Source organism: Taeniopygia guttata, chromosome 1, assembly GCF_048771995.1.
Source record: "Taeniopygia guttata chromosome 1, bTaeGut7.mat, whole genome shotgun sequence".
Lineage (NCBI taxonomy): Eukaryota > Metazoa > Chordata > Aves > Passeriformes > Estrildidae > Taeniopygia > Taeniopygia guttata.
Genome location: NC_133024.1, coordinates 91,355,452 through 91,375,657, shown reverse-complemented (window position 1 = coordinate 91,375,657; position 20,206 = coordinate 91,355,452). Strand labels below are relative to the sequence as shown.

Below are 20,206 nucleotides of genomic sequence, written 5' to 3'. Positions count from 1 at the left end.
AAAAAATCCTTAAAACTCATTCTTCTGTACTTATTACTTGCTGATGGCTGTTAACATTATTTTCATACCCCAAAGTTTTATAGCACTGGTTCAAAATATCTTAAATGCAAAATGAATTTTCTACAGATTCTCAACTTCTCCAGACTTGTGAGACTGAGAAAAAGCAGGGTAAGGGAGGGATGCAGCTACAACACCTAATTTGAATTAGTTTATTTTGAAGTGTGATCTCTGAGCACTGCTAGAACAAGCAACAGTCACACAGATCACTGCTCTGCAGGGCTGTAGCACAGGAAAAAGGTAGCAACACCGCATTTAAGAGAGTATGTAGAGCTTGGCTTTAGGACTGACAGTGCTGTTGAAGAAAGACAGGAGAGGTATAGCCTGAGGTTGCTTGCTTCCAGCGCTCATCCATGTGAGCTCATCCATCAGCACCACTGATGGAAAACACCAATTATTCACAGCACCAGAGAGACGGCAAACATGCTGCCACTCAGCATAGTTTCAGAAATGTTGTTAAAAGCCTTAATAGGCTTCTCCTAATGATAGAGCAATTCTGTAAGTTAAAACCACCCACAAATAACGTAAGATCTTAGGCATTTCTGTGACCTGCAGCATCTAGCATTTAATCATACTTTGAGGCAGATTTTTAAATTTCTCTTGCTCTGTAATACCCTACCAGTGCTACGTTCTTTCACATTTGGCAGCCCAGTGCTACCAATGCCTCAGAGAGCAAGGATAACATATGATCGTGCTCCTACTTTTATGAGTGGTGAGAGAAGCGGCATTTCTTGCTCAGCAACCCAAGCAGCTGTCTGCATTTTGTGCTACTCGCTGCACAGAGCTGCTTTCCAGCCTTGCCTGAAACCCTCTTGCTTCCAGAAGTAGATAAAATCCCCATTACACTCATCTGGATATAAAGCAACAAGCTCAAGCCTAATAACTGGACCTGAAAAGCTCATAGTTTCACTCCTCAGCTATTTCTGATAATGACTCAAAGCAACAGGAAGTCACCATGAGAAGACTACCTCCAGTCCTACCCTGACCACCTCAAAATTTAATTTTGCATAACACAGTCTATGGAGAGTAGGAATAAATCAAAAAATCCAGGGATGCAGAACCCGCTATAGCAGCTACCCATGATAAAAAAAAAAAAAAATCTTGCTTTCACTGTCTGTCCTGTCCGCTAGCAGGTGAGTCCACTTTTACCACTGGGACACTCAATAAGCATATTCAGGCTGTGAGACAGAGCTGGACACCTGCAGAGCTTGGGACTCAAGTTAAACCCACTGCCAAAATTCTCCTGGGAGAAGGAGAAGGGCCTGGGTAAGATTACTTTCTCTCTTTTGCAAAGGTGCCTAAATACTGACTTAATTAACTTCAGGCAGACAAGCTTAAAATAGTTGGACTGTGTTCTCCTAAAAAGGTACCAGTAACATCTGAATTTGAATTAATATTCCTTTTCCAAGAGTTTCAGTACTTAGAATGATTTCATTCAAGAACACAAAATACAAGGATTTTCATAAGTTCAGTTTGGCACTCTTCCCAGAGTACAAGTAGTCTAAAAATAAAGTCCTTACACGATTTATCTCCAGTGCAGGGATTTTCTTCCGCTAATGGGGACTGCTCTTCCAATTCTGAGCTGCTAAAATTCTGAAGTCTGTTAGCAGAATAAATTGTTTCTGAAGCTGATTCATTTGCCCTAAATAATTCACATCATCATCCTCCAGCAAGACTTTCTGACTTAATGAATGTAATCTGTCAGCTCCTACAGAACTTCAGTGTAAAAATTGCCCTTGAAATTAAGTTCTCCCTTTTTTTTTTTAATTGACTCTTCTTTATTTAGCTGGTATCAAAAAATATTTTCCCTACAGATTCATTTCCAAGTTTTAAAAGCCAGATTCACTAGTTTGTCAACAGAAGGCTCCCCTTGGCAGTAACCTTGGCAGTAACCAGTGCATCTCAATGGAAGTGCAGAGGATTCCACAACACCTCGGGAACAAAGCACATCCTGGAGGATGCACCAGCCTCTGGACAACTGCTATTGATTTACAACAGGCTCCGCACTGGGAACTGAAACTAGAATTATATATTCATCCCATACAGTACAAATATATAAAAATGAAAGATCATGTAATTCCCAGAGTGCACTACAGGTTTAACTCTGCAGCTCTTCTACTCAGGGAAGCAGCTTCAAGAGTTCAGAGAGACATCCTGCCCAAAATACTAATCAGCAAAAGAGAGGCTGCAGACTTTAATCTGACTTTCTATTGATTTCAGAACCACCACAACTGCAACAGGAAGAACAAATGCCAAGGTTTCCATCAATGGTTACAGAACTAGAGCCATCAGTGATGGAGTTCAAAGCACTGTAAAGCACAAACGTCAGTAAATGAAGCACTTTTACGCAGAGGGAGCAAGGAGTAGTTCTGCATAATGCCAGGCAGTGTAACGTGTTCTCACAGCATGAAATGCCAAACTTAAAAAACCCAAACTATCGTATTTGTACAGGCCTCTCAAGTGATCAGTATTTTACTCACCAGAATGCAGAAAGTAATTCCCCCATTGCTCACACTGATGATACACCTCACACTGTGCAATTTCATTTTCATGATGAGGAAATGCAAGATCTATTCCACCGCTATGGATGTCCAGCTGCTTTCCAAACACTGCACTGTAACAATATTTTCCTGATCAGTAAGCAGAACACCACTAAAGCTTTTGGTAAAAAGAAATGCAGATAAAAATAAGATGAAACAATATAAATTTAAGTGTACAACTTAGTAACTTCAGTTTTAAAACAAGACTTTACACATACCTTGGATACCAAAACTCCGGCAGAACTTGTATGGACAGGACAGGATCTGTTCACAATTACTTCTCTTTAGTAGAAGCAATTCTTATTCTACCTTAAAGGACAGCAAGTAGGATTCCTCCTTTCCTTGTTCTGCTACAGTTTCAGTATCAGACAGGTGCCTTTATGTGCAAACCTAACAACTTACTTCTATAAATTTGGTATTACTCTTCCTTATCTTGTACCTTTTCTGTAAGAATTCAAACAATAGCGTGTGCAGTCAGGTCGAGCTGGGCAGGTTAGCAACTTTATTTTGCCTATCTGTTAAACAAAGTTTACATTTACAGCCTCATAGGGATGTGAATCAACCTTAACTGCTCAGAAACCAGGAGTGCTCAAGCAGAGAAAGATGCAAGGCCTACAGACAAACACACAGGCCTCCCATATGTCACCTTAACAAGGTGCTCCTGGTAGCTGACTAAACATTGATACTTTGGTCCTTTTTTGAGAAAAAACACCCTGCTAACACTGTGCCACTTCTGCCACAGGCAGAAGCTGTTGGGGCACAGGAGGAAAAGACAAGGAGGAGAAGAGAGGAGGGAAGAAAGAGCAGCTGTCCCCATCTCCCAGGTTCATCCTTCTCTGCTCCTGGCTGCTTCAAAACCAGCTAAAGTACAAGTCTTCCCAGGACTGACCCTCACCTTCCCTTGTACCACCTGCAGAGGAGCACTTGACGTTTCCTCCAATAAAACCAGTAAGAGCTGGAGAGAGGTGACAGATTGATCTGCCAAATGCACAGGGCCAGGATGAGCCACCCACCTCACCACAAGGGAAAATGCACAGAGAAGATCAGACCTGACGGGCTCAAAGCAGGGAATTCCCTCCTCCAGGGCTGCTCTAGAGAACAGAGACTCTTCATTCACAGACTTACAAAAATTAATTCACCTAACATAGTTAAAGTGCTTTGAGATACTTGGCAAAACAGACAGCTAAGTAAGTATTGCTTAAAAATGGGCCTTCAGCAGCTGACTAGGATAGCAAATTGTTTTAGGTCACTTACCAGAGTAAGCTCTCCATTTTTCACAGTCCAAGATTATTACAATCATGCTCTCCATGGGTCAGCTTTTATTTATATAGCAGGAGCTTCATCCAGCCTCAGTAAAATACATTTTTATGGAAAGAAATACAGGCTATAAACAGCACTGCATTAGCAGACAGACCATGTCATACCTGGCATTTCTTATCTGCGCACTTCTGTCAGAGGCTGTACATCAAACATGGCATGATTTTATGCACTTTGATTGCTTTAAGAGCTGCCTCACTATGCTGAAACTATTTACAGACAAAAAAATCACAGTTATAAACACTTTTCACAAGCAGGTGGAAATGACTAACAATCCCAAGTACACCAGAAAAGCCTATGAAAGAAAAACCTAAAGCAGCTGTTTCCACCTCCTTTCAGCTTTAGCTGAAAATTTAAGCTGAACAAGGTCAGATCTAAACTATTTCTTATTAGCTTCCAAAATAAGATCTGAGACTAATGCAGAACTAAGTATACTATCAATCTTCCAGGAGAGAAGACTTTTTCTCCTGTGGTGAAAATAAAACTTTAAATTAAGAGCAAATTACATCAAACCAACTGCAAGCAAAACACTACTCAGCAAGAACGCTGAATAACACTTAGATTATTAGCATGCACATCCACAGCTGCTGTTAAGATAAGGCCAGGAAGACCTCATAGATCAAGCTGTAATCGCACACCTTGTCCTCCTGACACCTACATCCTGAACTAGGTCTGATGGAGACTGCTAGAAGTGGAAGGGCAGCAAATGAAAGAGGTACCATAACTTTCACTACCTTTGGTTACTCAGCTCAAGTTAAAAGCATATGCTATGAATGATATATGCAGAACATTTCAAGGTAATTTAAGTTAAAAGATTGCTAATCAACTGTGTGATCCCATGCGCCGTATTTTAAGCACCAAGTCTGACTCAAGAGAAGGTGCCAAAACATAGAGACAGCTGTGACAGTAAAGTGAAGCAGAGTTTATCTGGGCCACATGTGACATCCCAAGTTGCACAAAATGGTCACATTAAAACCAGTGCTACCTATTGATCAGAAAACACTTTTAGCACTGCTGCTACCATTGCACCGTGATTGAAAACAAAAAATAGCATTAGATTTATCAAAATCCAAGAAATCTGACCTCGATATTGTGGAACATTCAATGTGCCATCCAGGTCGTCCTTTTCCCCAGGGAGAATTCCAAGATAGCTCTTGTGGCTTGGCAGCCTTCCACAGGGCAAAATCTTTACCATGTCGTTTATCAGAATCAACTGGCAAGAATAAGTGATTTGTTAATGGAATATGTCTCAAAGGAAAAAAATGACCAAATGAAAGCAAGAGGAAATGTGTGTTTAGTGAACTACTCTGATTTTAATCCCCTTCAATCAACTTCTTTTCACTACAACTTCCTTCTCTTCCCCCTCACACAGGGGAAAATTGAAATACTGAAATAGATTTTGACAAGCTACGAAGATGGATTCAAGATTCCTTAATATATCCTATCCTATCAGTCCTTTTATCCTTCCCTGGTTTGCCTTATTTTTTATTCCTTTACATATCAGTTACATATTAGCCAGTTTCCCCAGGACAAATTGACTGCACTACAGCAGAAAAGGTTACAAAACCAAACCAAAACACACAAACAAACAAACACCCTACAATTTTTTCTCTGGGACACAATTACTTTGTGTTTTATACTTTATAAAACAAAGTGCACAGAGGTAAGAATCAAAACTATTCTTGGACAGTAGCAATTTTTCTGTACAGTTTTCACTAATGGGTTCTCTACAAAGGTTTCCTCACAGCTGTATTTGTTCTTTCCTTCACTGCATACAAAAAGGATGCAGTCCTTTTAGTCACAATACTGCAGGGCTGTTCACCTCTACTGACTCCTAACCTACAGTCAAATACACAGCACTCCCTGGCAGGAGCCACAGAGTTCACTGTTCTGGACTCTGGACTTTCCTTCTGAGAAATACACAACCTCACTTTTAGAATCATACAACTCAAAATTCCTAAGAACTACAGATACAGAAATAAAACCCTAGTTTTATCCACTGAATCTTCACCTGGGCTCTTTCACTAGATTGCCAAATTCTGAGTATCTGCTGACTCCAACCCTCTTTTGCCCTTTTTTGAGTATACTGCTACAAAAGAGCACTCTTCAACTTCTCAGCTGTAAGCAAAACAAGTGTCAAAATCTTTAGTTGTGACTAGAGGGGAAGCAGGGTAAAACACATAATCAGTCACAGCTGAGGCTGGAAGGCACATCTGGGGACAGCCTAATCCAACCCTCTGCTCAGAGCAGGTGCAGCTACAGCAAGCTGCCCAGGATGGTGTCCAGTCAGACTTTGACTACCAGCAAGGATGGAGACTCCACAGTCTCTCTGAGCAACATGGTTTGTGTTAACCATCCTCAGGGTAAAAAGGATTTTTCTTAGCTTAAAATGGAATTTCCCATGTTTCAAGTTGTGATCAGTGCCTCTTGTTCCATCACCACAGAGAAAAGCATGGCTCCATCTGCTCTACTCCATCAATACGAGTACACGTGGGTAGGATTCCCCTGAGCCTTCTCTTCTCCAGGCTGAGTGGTCCAAGCTCTGTCTGCCTTTCCTCATGTGAAAGATGCTCCAGTACCTCCATCATTATTGTGGCCCTTTGCTGGCCTTTTTCCACTGCTGTTCTGGGGAGCCCAGCAGCAGCCCTGCACTCCAGGCATGTCTCACCAGCGCTGAGCAGAGAAGGATCACCTCCACTGAGCTGCTGGCAATGCTCTTTCCTGTGCAGCCCAGGAGGCTGCTGGCTCTCTGCAGTCAGTAATTACCTCTAAATAAGTGTTGACAAGACGCATTCCCTTTGTAAGCTGTAATGCTGAAACAACTCCAGAGCAGAGCTGTGAGAAGTTCTGGCTGCACCTGATCATCAGCCTCCAAGGCATTTTCAGTAATTACAAACAGATTTTTTTGTAATGATGAAGTACTGAAATTTAGTTTGCAAAAGGATGCAGGAGACCTGAATAAAATCCTCTGATGCAGAGACCTGACCAGATCCTTACTACAGAGGGGTTCAGCAATCCTGCAAAGCAGGAACTGGAGCAAAATCCCCACAGCCCAGGGTATAGACCTGCTCTAGCACAGCCGATGAAGAGATTGCTCACCCTCACACTGCTTAGTTCAGTGACAAGTAATGAAGGAAGCAATTCATCCAGTTAACTTCAGAGCAGTGCAACTGCCCCAAGAAGAACATGGCAGGTGAGGTTTCTTTGTGTTTTCCCTTGAGTACCTCACTGCTGCCTACTGCAACAGCAAGAACACCACCTCACTGTGAAGTTTCTATGTACCACTGCCAAGTATTTAATTAAAATTGCTTAAGAATCCTAATTGTTCTGTGGTACCAAAACAAAGGTATAGAGGGAAAGATGAAAGGAAGAAAAACTAAGTTTTCTCCTGCACTGGCCAAGAGTGAGTGCCTCAAAAAATAACAATGAAAGCACTGTAATCCTAATTAACCAGAAGTTAGCTATACACAATGGGTTTGAAAACTGTTTCAGACTGTTGATTGAAAATTTGCACATAGATGAAAAATGCATTCAAAAAATGCATTAATGCAAATAAGCTCGTGCCACGAACTTACCTGCTTCATCTTGGGTATCAGGGTTAATAGCAGTTAACACTCCGTATCTTCTTCCCCAGGATTTAACATCAAAATAAACATTGCCTAATATAAAAGAAATATTTAGTTACATAGCAAAGATGGGGCACATTGATGAGAACTTGATAGCATTTCCCCAAAAGCAAAACAAAGTGCTATTCCACTCCCATTTGAAATTCTGATTTAGAAATTCAGAAATACTGCCAAAGTAGTAGCAGATGTTTCCATGTTATCCAGCTTTTCAGTAACCTCTGTGCACATGCTCATTCTGCATGTGCTCTGTGCACATAACTCTGAATTCTGGAGATCTCCCAGGCTCTTCCTTACCCATGCACAATCACCAATGCCCACCCCTACAGCAGCTCAAGCTACACCTAGTCCAGTTACAATGCATTTGAATTCTTCTACAACCACCAGCTCTGCTAAAAAAGAAATCCACACGTTTTGCTTTGCAGACACACCTTCTACAGAACAAAGGAGAGATGCAGCTCATCTTCAGAGGTTTCCCCCAGCATTCTTGTAGAAACCAGGCCAAGATTTCCCCAAGGAGTTTAGACAGCAGTTTATTACAGTAAACAATTATATTAAATAATGAGCTACATTTAACTTAGAAATTGAGTAATAGCTGTTCTGCCCACTCATGTCATCACAAACAATTCACTCACACCCTCTTAAGCAACAGAAGGAAAGCCTGGCACAAGGTATCTCATTTGATTCCAAAACAAGATTACTAAGAGCAGTGACTTCCTATACATGTGCTGAACAAGGAGTTACCTTGCTCAAATGCTTACCTTGCGAGGTTGCATAAGCTTGTCCACTGGACATTATTGTTTCTATAAAGGAAATTATTTGAGGAATATTGTCAGTCACCCTCATATATACCGTAGGAGGAAGGACCTTAAAGAAAGAGTAACATCGCATTAACACACTGCCTATGAGTTCCTTCACTCTAAGAAAAAAACTGAAAAGCTAAATTTTATCTTTTAAAAAAAGTTGCAAGTATCATAAAAAAAATCCATAAGCAGTATTTAAGATAATACCCATACAGAAAAAGTATTTGAGAGGTAGGAAAGAAAAATCCTGATTTTCCCAGTGGCTCACTCTCTGCTTCTAACAGAGAGACAAGAAGCAAAGTCACCTGAAATCAATGAAAGAAGATTTCGTGTTCCCTGTGCTTTCAATCAGGCTATTTCTGCATTATAGTAAATATGCAGTATCTGTGAATCAAGGATCTACTGAATATGGAAAAATACTGTTCCAAAGTTTCATTTATTCATTCCAAAGATCAGGATTGCTTCCCCTACATTTCCTTACTCAAAAGGTTTTTCATTCCAGAAGAATGAAAAAGTAAATCAGCACTCAGTTTCCAAGCAACAAATTTATTTTTTTCAGATCCAACTCTTGAAACCAGATTCTTTACCAAAATAATTGCTTAGAAATACTCTTATATTTAGAATCTCAGGTATTTGTACCTTTAAGGCAGCCATATCTTGTTTAAAGTCTTCTTCATAAATACGAGCAAGAGCTATTGGCGATATATTCATCTAAAAAAAAGAGAAACAGATTAGCAAACCATAAGTCAGAGTAATGACATAAAATATGGCAATCTTTTCTCAGACAGCTAATAGCTAATTGGAAGACTTAGAGAGCCCTCAAAGTAAAGCGTCAGAAAGGCTTATTAATCTAACATTGACAGGGAGGAGATGTAAGTTATAAATAACTTAGAAGTAGTATTTCATTTATGTGTCTCAATTTCCAGAATATTGATATATCTCTTTTAAGAGAAAGCAACCGAAGACTAAAATAATAAACTCCTTCTCTCTCTATTATTTTCCTCTTGAGAGGGTCTTTCATTTCTAGTGACAAAATATACTACTATACACAAGACATAAAAACCATTCAACTTACTGGCAGGAAACACCAATACCACCTACGTGTCAGAAAGACAGATCAGAGACTTGCAGAATGAGACAAGATATTAATTTTCAGTGATTAAGAAAAATAAGCTATTTCAGCAGATCATGGGTACTCATAGATCTCAATATTGAAAGCCATTTCCATGCTTTGCCAAGTCTGGCATTTCTCAAGCACCTTCTCTACATTTCTCATTCATGAGACACAAACAGGTTCCTCTTGCAGAGGGGATGCGAAAATGCAACTCTAAAGGAAAGGTACTTGCACATGGTAAGGTACTTGTTCTCAAATATTCAGAAGAGGCCAGGGATTGAAAGATGCATGACAGCAAAATCTGCCCTAGCAAGCAACAGCGTGGTACCAAAGTGTTTCAAATGCATGTTTTTACATCTTCTCTGAGAATAAACCACTGGGGAGAAGACAACGTACTGTCAAGTCTCTCCATCTTGCAGGTAACTGAATAATTAACAACATAAATCCCATTTCAACACTTCCAATTCATTACTGGAGCATCTTTATGGGTTCTGATTTTGAGAGCACAGGTGGGTACCACTGTTTGTACAAACTCCTGGACAAAGCAGGGGTTCTGGTGACAGTCCAGATGTTCATGAAGCAATGATATGAGGACAATGCTCAGCACCAAAAAATAAAGACATGCATTGCCTACAGGCCAGTGACTGGATTCATCTCCCTAGACAGCTCAGCTGCTTCCTTGATCAAGCAAGAAACAAAGGTGCCTACAGAAAGAAGATGGAGAATTTCCTCCCATCCAGATGGATGTTCAACACACAAAGAGACTCATCTCTCTCTCAAAGGACACTGATGGCTTGCAGCACGTTCATCACAAACTAGTGCCAACTTTCAGGTTTTCCCCACATTAACCCCACCAGGGGATGAAGAACAAGCTCAGGCATGTTGATTCTACCACTGTAATGCTTCAGATGCACAGGTTCCAACAACAAAAGCAGGCTACTGAGGTAAAGGCCTTGGCCATCCAAACAAAGTGGTTGACCAAACATTTCAAAAAGTCACCAAATAAAAAGCCAAGAAAAGATGACTTAATAGAACCAAAGAATGCAGTGAAGCAACACATCTTTCAAGAACATGCCATTTCCCTCCTCCTCAAACACAAAAGCTCTAAGATGTTCTGACAATAAGGAAAAATTTTAAAATGTAAACATGGATTTAAAATGCCTGAATTTTGGAGGGGGATTATTTGTTTTGGAATTGTTTACTGCCTTAGAAAACAGTAAGTAAATGGACTAAGGGAACAGACAATTTCTACTTGAGTGGTGTGCTAGTGTTCACTTGAATGCAGGGGCCTATATTTAACTGAGAAAGTAACTGTTTACTTAAAGATAAGTAAAAAGAACAGCTGTCAAATTCTCTGACTCCAAAAAACTATCTTATAGCTTGCAACTGCAATTCAATCCAACACATTCACTTATCATTCCAAAGACATGAGTTACAGAATCTACAATCAAATTAAACAAAAAGACTTAAAATGCAGAATAAAAACACAGAATACACTCTTATGCCAAAGTGTTCAAAACGTCGTTTTAAAACCATAAAAAAATAAAAGAATTGCAGTAACTATTCACCAAGATCATCTCATAAAAAAGGTCAGATTAAAATTCAGCTGAGAACCACTTACAGCCCCAGTCTTACCAAGACTTACCCCTACACACAGTGTTAACTTTCCTGTGGGTGACAGCCAGGCCTGGTGAAGCTTTCCAAGGTGCTGACATTACAGCTAGATGGTGCTCGGCTCCTTCCAGGAACTGCCCTCCGCCCCACGTGGCAGTGCTGCATGTACTGCCTTTCATGACCACCACGCACAACACTTCTCCAGAACTCACTCAGAATCCTTCTGGCTGCTAAGTTTTGGGATAATTTCACTGTGCTGAGGATTCACACGAGGCTTTTGCTCCCTGCTAGCCTCTCATGCAGGGGGAGAGGGCAGGAGAATCCCAGCTGTGGGTGCTGTAAGGTAGCTCACTCTCTGCCTCCCCCATCACACAGCTCTGGACACTCAGCCCTCCTCACTCCCAGACCTATTACAGCCACACTAGGGGACCAGAAATCTCAACATTTTTAAACATAATTAAAACAAACATAACTCAACAAAAAAAAAAAAACCAAACACAGGTTAATTTTCCTATATAAGTAGCTTAGAAAATACCAAAAGGTTAGTCAAAGACTGCAGCAAACACCTACCTCATTGGCTCTTTTTATTATCTTGTCATCTATGTCTGTGATCCCCATCACCATGATAACTTCAATTCCAAAAAACCTTGTCATTATCCTTCGAATTATATCAAACCTAACATAGGAGCTGGAAAAGAAAGAAACACAAGCTTTTGAACATGCAGCAGTAAGAATAAAGTTAAACAAAAATAACCAACAGCCACAGAGACAATCTAATTAATCCCTATACCTGCAACGAAAAGATCTGCAGTGCATAAGGTGTTTTTCCAAAACCAATTGCTACCTGCACAAAAGTCAAGCAAATTTCTCTTGAACCGGCCTACCCTCTTCTGGCATCAGTGACACATTACATCAGATTTTCTGAGTGTTTTCTTTTGTTGCATCTCTTTATTCAAAGGGTATCACAAGCTACAGGAGCTGGGAGACTCTTTCAAAGCCAATAGGACAAAACAAGACACAGAGATCAGATGTTCTTGAAATACATCCCTTGGGCTTAGTATACCCTAACAGGTTTTCAAAAGTCATGCAGCAGAAGAACAGGGAGAAATAAAGCAGGATTCAAATTAACTTTTCTTAGCATTGAGTAACAGATACCAGCCACCAATAAAGTATTTCATTCATAAGTGACCACAGATCTGTTCTGATAGCAAAGAGTAGATGCTCTATAGCTTATTCTGTTTTATTTACACTTGAGAATAAAAGCTATTCTGAAAATTATTCAGGGCTTTTGCCACAAAGCAGAGTATTTAATGCCAATAGATTGATGATATACAAGCTGTATAGGGTTATTGCAGCTCCTGCTCACAGACCCTCCATTTGTAATTCCCAAAACACACTTTGACTTAGTTAAACCAAATTACTAGCTGGCATACTAGAAGGTGACTAAAAACTCTGTGTCTGCCTTGCAAGATGATGAGAATCCTCCGTCTATCTGGGCTCTGCTCTCCCCAAAGCCAGCAAGGAGGTTCACAGACCTACAGGTTCCCATTTCACCCACAGCATCACACAAACTGCAACTCCCATGGCCATCAGAACAAAGAAGTGTAAGCAACTACAGAAATGGAATTGCACCCTTCACTGCAGGTGCCAGGTAGCACTAAGGTACTGATTTATGGATGCATAATATCTTGATGAAGAAAAATACTTTTAGTTGTTGTTTGTGCCGTGCCCATGCTGAAAAAAGAATTTTTTTTAAGCCTTGCTGCCAGGGAGATAGTTTTTAATGAATAGCAGCTCACTGGGAGTAAGGTTGATCTAATGTGGTGACACGATTCCATAAGAATATTAAATTGGCCTTTGGATCCTGTTCAGAGGAACAACGCCAGCATCAAAAGCTTGATATTAGATTTAACAGCCCTGCAGTCACTGTTCCCAGAGCAGGCACAAATTTCACACTGTTCCCTCTCCTCTCATCTTCCAACTGAATTAATGGAAGAAACTCTGCAAGAGCAAGAGCAGATTTCCAGATACCACAGGGTCTTTACCACTTCAGGACTGATTAAAAAAAAACAGCCAAAACAGACAGTCAAGATTGGGGCTGGAAGAGCACTTGCAAGAGAAATCTCTCATGGTTGGTTTTACTCTTACTTCAAAGATTCAGCCATGGACCTCAATGCCAACCAGGCTGCAGGTCAAACCAGTAAAATCAAGGTCAGACCCAGAACTGGGTAAAAAAATAGTATTATTTGCCTGTCTTACTTTTTTCTCTATATAGAATGGGGTGTTGGATGTCATATGTAGGCAGACAGAGCATCTGTTTTTAACATTGGAAGCACAACGTATTAGAGAATGTTAAATTTTTTAGAGGAATAAGAACTCCTTGTGGAATGGAAAGAGGACAGAAGAAAAATAATGCCATTATTTCCAAATTCTCCTCAAGGATTTCAAATTCATTTCTATTATTCATTTCTGCTTTATTACCTGCTCCATTTGCTGTGTTTGACATGAGTCAAATGTAAGACAGAGGAGAAAAAAAGGGAATTCTAGTGAGAAGAGAACATGTGGCAGGAATACAACAAAATGATGGTATTTAACAGGAGTAGCAGAGCAGCAACAGCCACCACTCCATTTGACTTTATGCTGTTTCCCAGTTCCTCTCCTGGCCCCCAACAGCAGCATACAGTTCAGCTGTTCTATGTTTGGACCTAGCTACTGGGGGAAAAAAGATTCCATTTTATAAATAAATAAATAAATAAATAAATAAATAGAACCACGAGTGCTCCACCATCCTGAATAAATCAGCTGAGCAACAGGATGTCAACACTGACATGTGTAAGACCAGAGAGACTGGAAAGAAATAGCCAACTCCTCCCACCCTGGAGGGTTTAACTGATGAAAAAAGAGAGCAAAAGGTCTTCAGTGCAGATACCTTGTCAGGCAACAGGAACAACACATGAAGGTGCTTAAAGAGGTGCTAAAAGAAAGACTTATACCTCGTGTATCTGCATGATACACCAAAGGCAATATTCAGCACTAACCATTCTTTCTTAAATTAGCATGTGAAGAGGTCAGACGCGGGTGACACAGATGTATGGCAAACCTCCACAGTGGGAAAGCTTGAAATTGCTAGTTTAGACATGGGTAAGAAAAGATGGGTTAAAAAAACAGGCAAGTGTAAGCAAGGCCTTTCTATTCCCTCTTTTAATCAAGAAAGTCTGAGGGCAAGAGAACTACTGAAAAAAAAACCCAGACATTTAAAAGCCACAGAGAACTGCAAGACCAAAGGGTGAAATTCTCCATCCTCCACCTCTAGGTCATCTATACCCCTTAGGACAGAAGCACCTCTGCAATTCCCTTCCCTATTACACCATGTCAGGGAAGACAGGCCCTACCACACTAGGGAACTTCAACTGAGGGAAAAAGACAAGTAACTTATAACCATCTATTTTACACAGTTACTTTCAAGTGATGATTTTAAATCATAATTATTTCAAGGTAAACTGTAATGGAGCCTGTATCTCAATGAGCTGTAGATTTAAATACACAAATTACTATGACTTTCAAATAAAAGAAGTTCCCCTGAAACTACTAAGTACAAACAACACGTCCAAGATATGGTGTTCTTGATTTTTAGTTCATCAGTAAAAAGCTAGGTCAGTTTTCTGCTGAGACTCAACAAAAGCAAGGAGGAAAAAGACACCACAACATATACACAACAGTACAGTAGCATTAACATTAGCATTGACAACAGTACTTTCAGATAACTGGTATTTTAAGTCTTCCTTTTTATAGAACAAGGCAGCAGTTGTGCAGTTACTGTGATGGATCAGTTCAACATGAACAAGATTCAACACAAGTTTCTGAATGAAGCTGAGACAGGATGAGAAGCTGTGAAATCCCTTACATTGAACAGGAATTATTCAGTTACTGAAATGCACAACAGCTGATATTCATACAGATGGCAATTATCTGATAAACCCCTGCTCTTCCAAAGAGTCCTACACAACTTGCTCTTTAAGAATGCAGAGACAGAACCTTAAGAGCAGCTTGAGCTGCTGCAACCCCCCTCAGTTTTACAGGAATAGCACACATCCTGCAAAGTCTACTCATCAGGTGTGCTGTTTTGAAACAAGTGCCAGCAGCCTCTTCTGGTGTATTTAAAGTACTTTTTCAAAGTTACTTATAATGAAACCAGCTTATTGTTCTAACAATCCTAATGAACTACAGAGAAAAACCTGTGATGTTCTGGATTGGTTTTTTGTTTTTAACATAGTAAGCCACTGCAGTGTTACTCTGCAAAAAGGCCTTTAAGCTACCTGACTTTTCTGAGATTTAAGATGCGATGTGTTCATCTGTGAATCTTGAAAGTACCTTTCTATTAGCCAGTTCTGCATGGCTTTTCCTTGGTGGAAACACAGTGTCCCAGCTAAACCTGTGGTGAAACTCTTTTCACACAGCTGAGAGGCTCTGCTCCAGGATGAGGACTCTTCCACATGAGATTATGAGCACATTATGCTGATATGATTTGTAACAACTCACCCTACCCAAACAAACTGCACACATTCCTAATGCTTCTTCCCCAGACAAAGACATGCACTGTCTCTGCCTCAGTCAGGCAGCAGAACCAACAGCCCCTTTACAGACTACCCCAGCCCAAGAGGAAAAAATACATAACAAACAGACTTTTGACCTTTGCACAGCACAGGAGGTGAAGGGCTGGGCCTCGTGTCACCAGTCTCGGACACACACTGCAGCCTGGGGATGTCCAGTACCATGTATCCACCTGGATCCCCTGGCACCACTGGCACGGGGGTGTCCAGCACTGTGTATCTGCCTGGATGGCCCCATGCTGCAATCCACGACTCACCAGGCATGCCCGAGGTGTGCATGGTCATACACTGTCGGCCCACAGCTGTACCTGCAGAGAGGGGAGGCAAACAGAATCACAGACTTGTCAGGGTTGGAACATCACCCAGTCCAAACCCCTATCAAGGCAGGATCACCTACAGCAGGTGACACAGGAATGTGTGCAGGCAGGTTTTGAATTTCTGCAGAAAGGGAAACTCCAGGAGCCACCCGGACAGCCTTTCCCAGTGCTCTGCCACCCTCAACATAAAGAAGTTATTTCCCATGCTGAGGTGAAACTTTTTGTGGTTTAGTTTATAGCCACTCTTGCCACTAGGCAATGCCAAAAGGAGCCTGGCACCATCCTCTTGACACCCATCTTCGAGATATTTATATGGATTGATGACATCCCCTCTCAGTCTTTTCTAGACTTAACAGGCCCAGCTACTGCAGTCTCTCCTAGCAAGAGAGGTGCTCCGGTCCTCTGGTCACCTCTGTGACACTTCGCTAGACCTTTTCCAGTAGCTCCATATCTTTCGTGTACTGGGGCCCAGAACTGGACACAGGAGCTGTTTCCGGACACAAACCGCTCCTGTCACCCCGCCACCCCCAGGCCCGCCCGCCGCGCCGCAAGGCGCTACCAGGTCGCCACTCCTTCCGTGGCCAGCACGAGCGGCTCCTTGCTCTGGCTCCGGCTGTTGTAAGCCACGATCCCGCTGTCGCGCCCCGCCGGAGGCGCCCACTGCCGCCGCCGCCGCGCCGCGCCCGAGCACCGCCGCGCCCCCGCCTGCCCCCGGCCGGCAGCGGGCCCGAGCCCGAGCCCGCACCGCCGGGCCGCCGCCGCCGCCCCGCGCAGCATGGCCCGCACGCTGCCCGGCGGCGGGGGGGCAGCGGCACAAACCCGTGACAGCCGCGCCGCCTGCGCGGGACCCGCAGCGGACCGCGGCCGCCGGGGCGCAGGAAGGGGCGGGGCCTGCGGGCGGGGCCGGGCCGGCCCACCGCCTCCCGCCGGGCCGCGGGGCAGCGCCGCGGCCGCTCCGCCCCGCCCCGGCCGCGCTGCGGGGGGTGCGGGCCTGCGCCGGCCCGGTGTCGCTGGCACCGCGCGTACCTGGCCTTGTGCTTCGGTGTAACCCCAGCGCGGCTTCTTCGTAGCGAGGTTTCTAAGGGAAACGGTTGTAGGAAATCTGTGACTAATTCAGCATAATGGTCTCCACTGTGGCAAGTCAATTCGGTCACTTTAGGAAGTGAATCTATCTTTGCATTGCCTTTCAGGTCAGAGAATGGCTGGCAGCCTGTTAGCTCTTCAAAATAAAACATGGTGTGACATTCTTGTGTTTTACTTTATAGCAAATAATAAATCAGAGTCTCAGAAAACACTTCATAAATCAGTCTCAGAAAACACTTAATGCACCCCTTGACTCCCACATACTTGTATAAAGTGTTACCTGACCTAGACATTTTCAAAAATGACAGCAAGTGCTGCCGAGTACTTGGTGAGGTACCCTGGCCTTTATCCCAGCTGACTGTCAAGGTCTGCTTCCTCATAGGGGATTTTTTTTTTTCTTTCTTTCAGAGCATATCAAGAAAATGGAGCTTAACTGGCTGCAGTATTTTGAACCAACTGGGAAACTATAAGCTACTCAACTAGAATGAATAACAGTGTAATGGAACAGACATAAGGGTACTAAAAGGATTTTTGAACAAGTACCTTGTTTCCAAAAGTGACTATGAGCAGGTACCAAGGAAACAAGTGAGAATTCCACAAGCTTATAATCACAAAGATGATCAGAGGGATGGAACAGGTATCCTATGAAGACAGGCTGAGAGAGCTATGGTTGTTCAACCTGGAGAAGGCTCCAGGGAGACCTTACAGCACTTTCCAGTAACTAAAGAGGACTTACAAAAAAAAAAGGAGAGAACGACCATTTACATGTACAGACAGTGATAGAACGGGGCGGGGGGAACAGTTTTGAACTCAGATTTAGATAGATGTTAGGAAGAAATTCTTTATTCATAGGGTAGGGAGGTTTGGGAACAGGTTGCTCAGAGAAGCTGTGGATGCCCGATCCCTGGAAGTGTTCAAGGCCAGGTTGGATGGCACTCTGAGCAACCTGGTCTAAGTGAAAGGTCTCTCTGCTCATGACAGAGGGGTTGAAACTGGATCATCCTTAAGGTCCTTTCCAACCCAAGCCTTTCTATGATTCTGTGTATATTTTCCCAGATATTTTCCCAGCTTCCAACCAGATGGCATCCTCAGGTGAATATCTTGTGATTTTTTTTTTTTTTGCCTCACCCCCCCAAGTTTTTGAACCCATCCTCATAGATTTCTGTACCATTAATTTCCCCATTCTCTGTGAACCCACATCAATCCCAGGCTTTGCCAAGGAGTACTGCAGGTCTAGTGCATCTTTAGGAAGCACCCTCTTGGCATGTGTTGAACTCAAGGCCTGTGAGCTCCAATTGTGGCCACCCTTGCTCTTGTACAAGGAGAGATGAGTGAACTGCCAGTGCCAGCACATTGTCTGTCCTGCTCCTGTATTCCACACAATCCTCTAAACAGGCTGTTCAAGGCAGACCCTTTTCAGATCTCTCAGACCACTGCATTACCTGCTAAGGCACCTTGCTGGCCTTTGGGAGGAAGGTAATACTGAACGCTCACAGCTTTTCTGGACTGGGTGTTGCAGGTTGCCTGTGGTGAGCTGCCTCACAGAAGTGTTTGTATTGTTTCTTCTTCTATCTGCCAGGGATGACTTTAAGAGATTTTTCTCATAAGTAATAAGATCATTTAAAATTATTGCTTTTACATAATACTTGATGTCTGTCTACACCTTACTTAATTTTAGATCATATCAGCTATAAAGCCCTACCAGTGGCATATGTTTCCTTTTCCTTTTAATAGGTACTTTCCATAGAATTTGTCATTTAACAATCTGAACTTTTTGATCAAATAAGAAACCAATTTTATGGGCTTGTTAATTTAAGACTACCTAGGATGAAATTCAGGATACCATCCAATAACCTTTGTAAATGTTTGCTTTGTATGTTTCTCAGGAAGCTTCACAAGCCAATTATTTCAGCTTCCATAATGAGCTGGTTTTGATGTCTTGCTGTTCAAAACACATCTAGTTAAGAGTTGTCATTAACTGTGTTGTCTTCTTTGTTCTGTACAGTTCCAAGCACTTTGACAGAGTACAAATCAATACTAAGTAACAATGGATGTTTTTTAGGCTTAATTCCAGGTATAGCTATCATGGATAAAACTGCCAACAGATCAGAAGAATGCAAGAGCCTTTTCTTTCCCATTGGTTTCAGAAGGCTTAGTGTCTGTGCTAGCCAGACTGGCTTTTAGCATTTAGTCCCAAAACTGTGCTGCTGTAAAATGTTCTTTTCTGACGGTGGGAAAAGTCACAATTAATAAATGTCTGAAATAAACAGCTTACATCATTCACGCTTGAGATTTAATGCAATAGAATACATCCAGTGGAATGGTGGAAAGTGTTCTACAAACACAGAAGTACAAAAAGAACCTAGTTTCAAATAAAAGCAAAACTAATCCTGGTGGATAAAAAACATAAATTATTCACGTTAACAATACCAGCATTCTCAGAATCAATTGGTCTGTGGCTGTAAGCATACCTCCACTTTATGTCACCTATGTACTCCTGCTCTGGGACATGTGCAAGGACACAAGTCATCTACCAGAAAGGCAGAATAGCAGCAAAAGATGTCATGCCATAAGGAGACTTTTGCTTCCACCTGGAGTAGAAGATGCCTTTGGTGGTTGTGAGCAGTTGGAGCCAAGGTACACATGATCAGTGCCAGGCCTGGGCCTGCTGTACTCCTGTTACTTCAGTACTTGCTGAATAGCCAAGAGGAAATGTGATCTGCAGAGCAGTACAGCTCTTAGTCACAATCTCACTGTGGTATGTCTGTCTGAGCTTCAGGTAAACTGTTGTCTCAAGAGGACACACATGGATTTAATAGTGTCAGGTCATGTTCTCATGTTTTTCTTAGGAGTCATCAAGGCTAAAACTTCCTTTAAATCAAAAACTGAAACTCAAAGGTAAAAGTGTAACTCCTGAACACCTTAGAAGGGATCTCTATGTTTTCTGTTCCTTTATCTCTGTGTGTAAGAAGGCAGTATGTACATTTCCCTTCCATCCTTGATCAAGAAGGAAGTCTGTCAGAAGCACAGCTGTGTGTGCTGTCCACCAGCACTGCTGGCAACATTTCTGTGGTGAGCAGGGAGGATTTTTGGGGATTTTGGCTTGCCTGGCTTCTATATTTTCCAGT

General features: G+C 42.1%; 1 protein-coding gene across 5 annotated transcripts in view; it reads right to left on the bottom strand.

Moving 5' to 3' along the window:
* Positions 1-20,206, bottom strand: part of CARS2 (cysteinyl-tRNA synthetase 2, mitochondrial) — a 43,648-nt gene that overhangs the window by 19,000 nt on the left and 4,442 nt on the right. The window contains exons 1-8 of one of the 5 annotated variants that reach the window (XM_072933610.1): positions 16,555-16,874; positions 15,936-15,986; positions 11,639-11,756; positions 8,980-9,051; positions 8,299-8,404; positions 7,490-7,573; positions 4,998-5,127; positions 2,538-2,671 (exon numbers count right to left, since the gene is read on the bottom strand). In XM_072933610.1, the coding sequence (XP_072789711.1) occupies positions 2,538-2,671; positions 4,998-5,127; positions 7,490-7,573; positions 8,299-8,404; positions 8,980-9,051; positions 11,639-11,756; positions 15,936-15,986; positions 16,555-16,772 (913 nt within the window). In that variant the 5' untranslated portion in view covers positions 16,773-16,874. The other 4 variants (XM_030280275.4, XM_030280268.4, XM_030280260.4 and 1 more) reach the window with 4 other exon arrangements.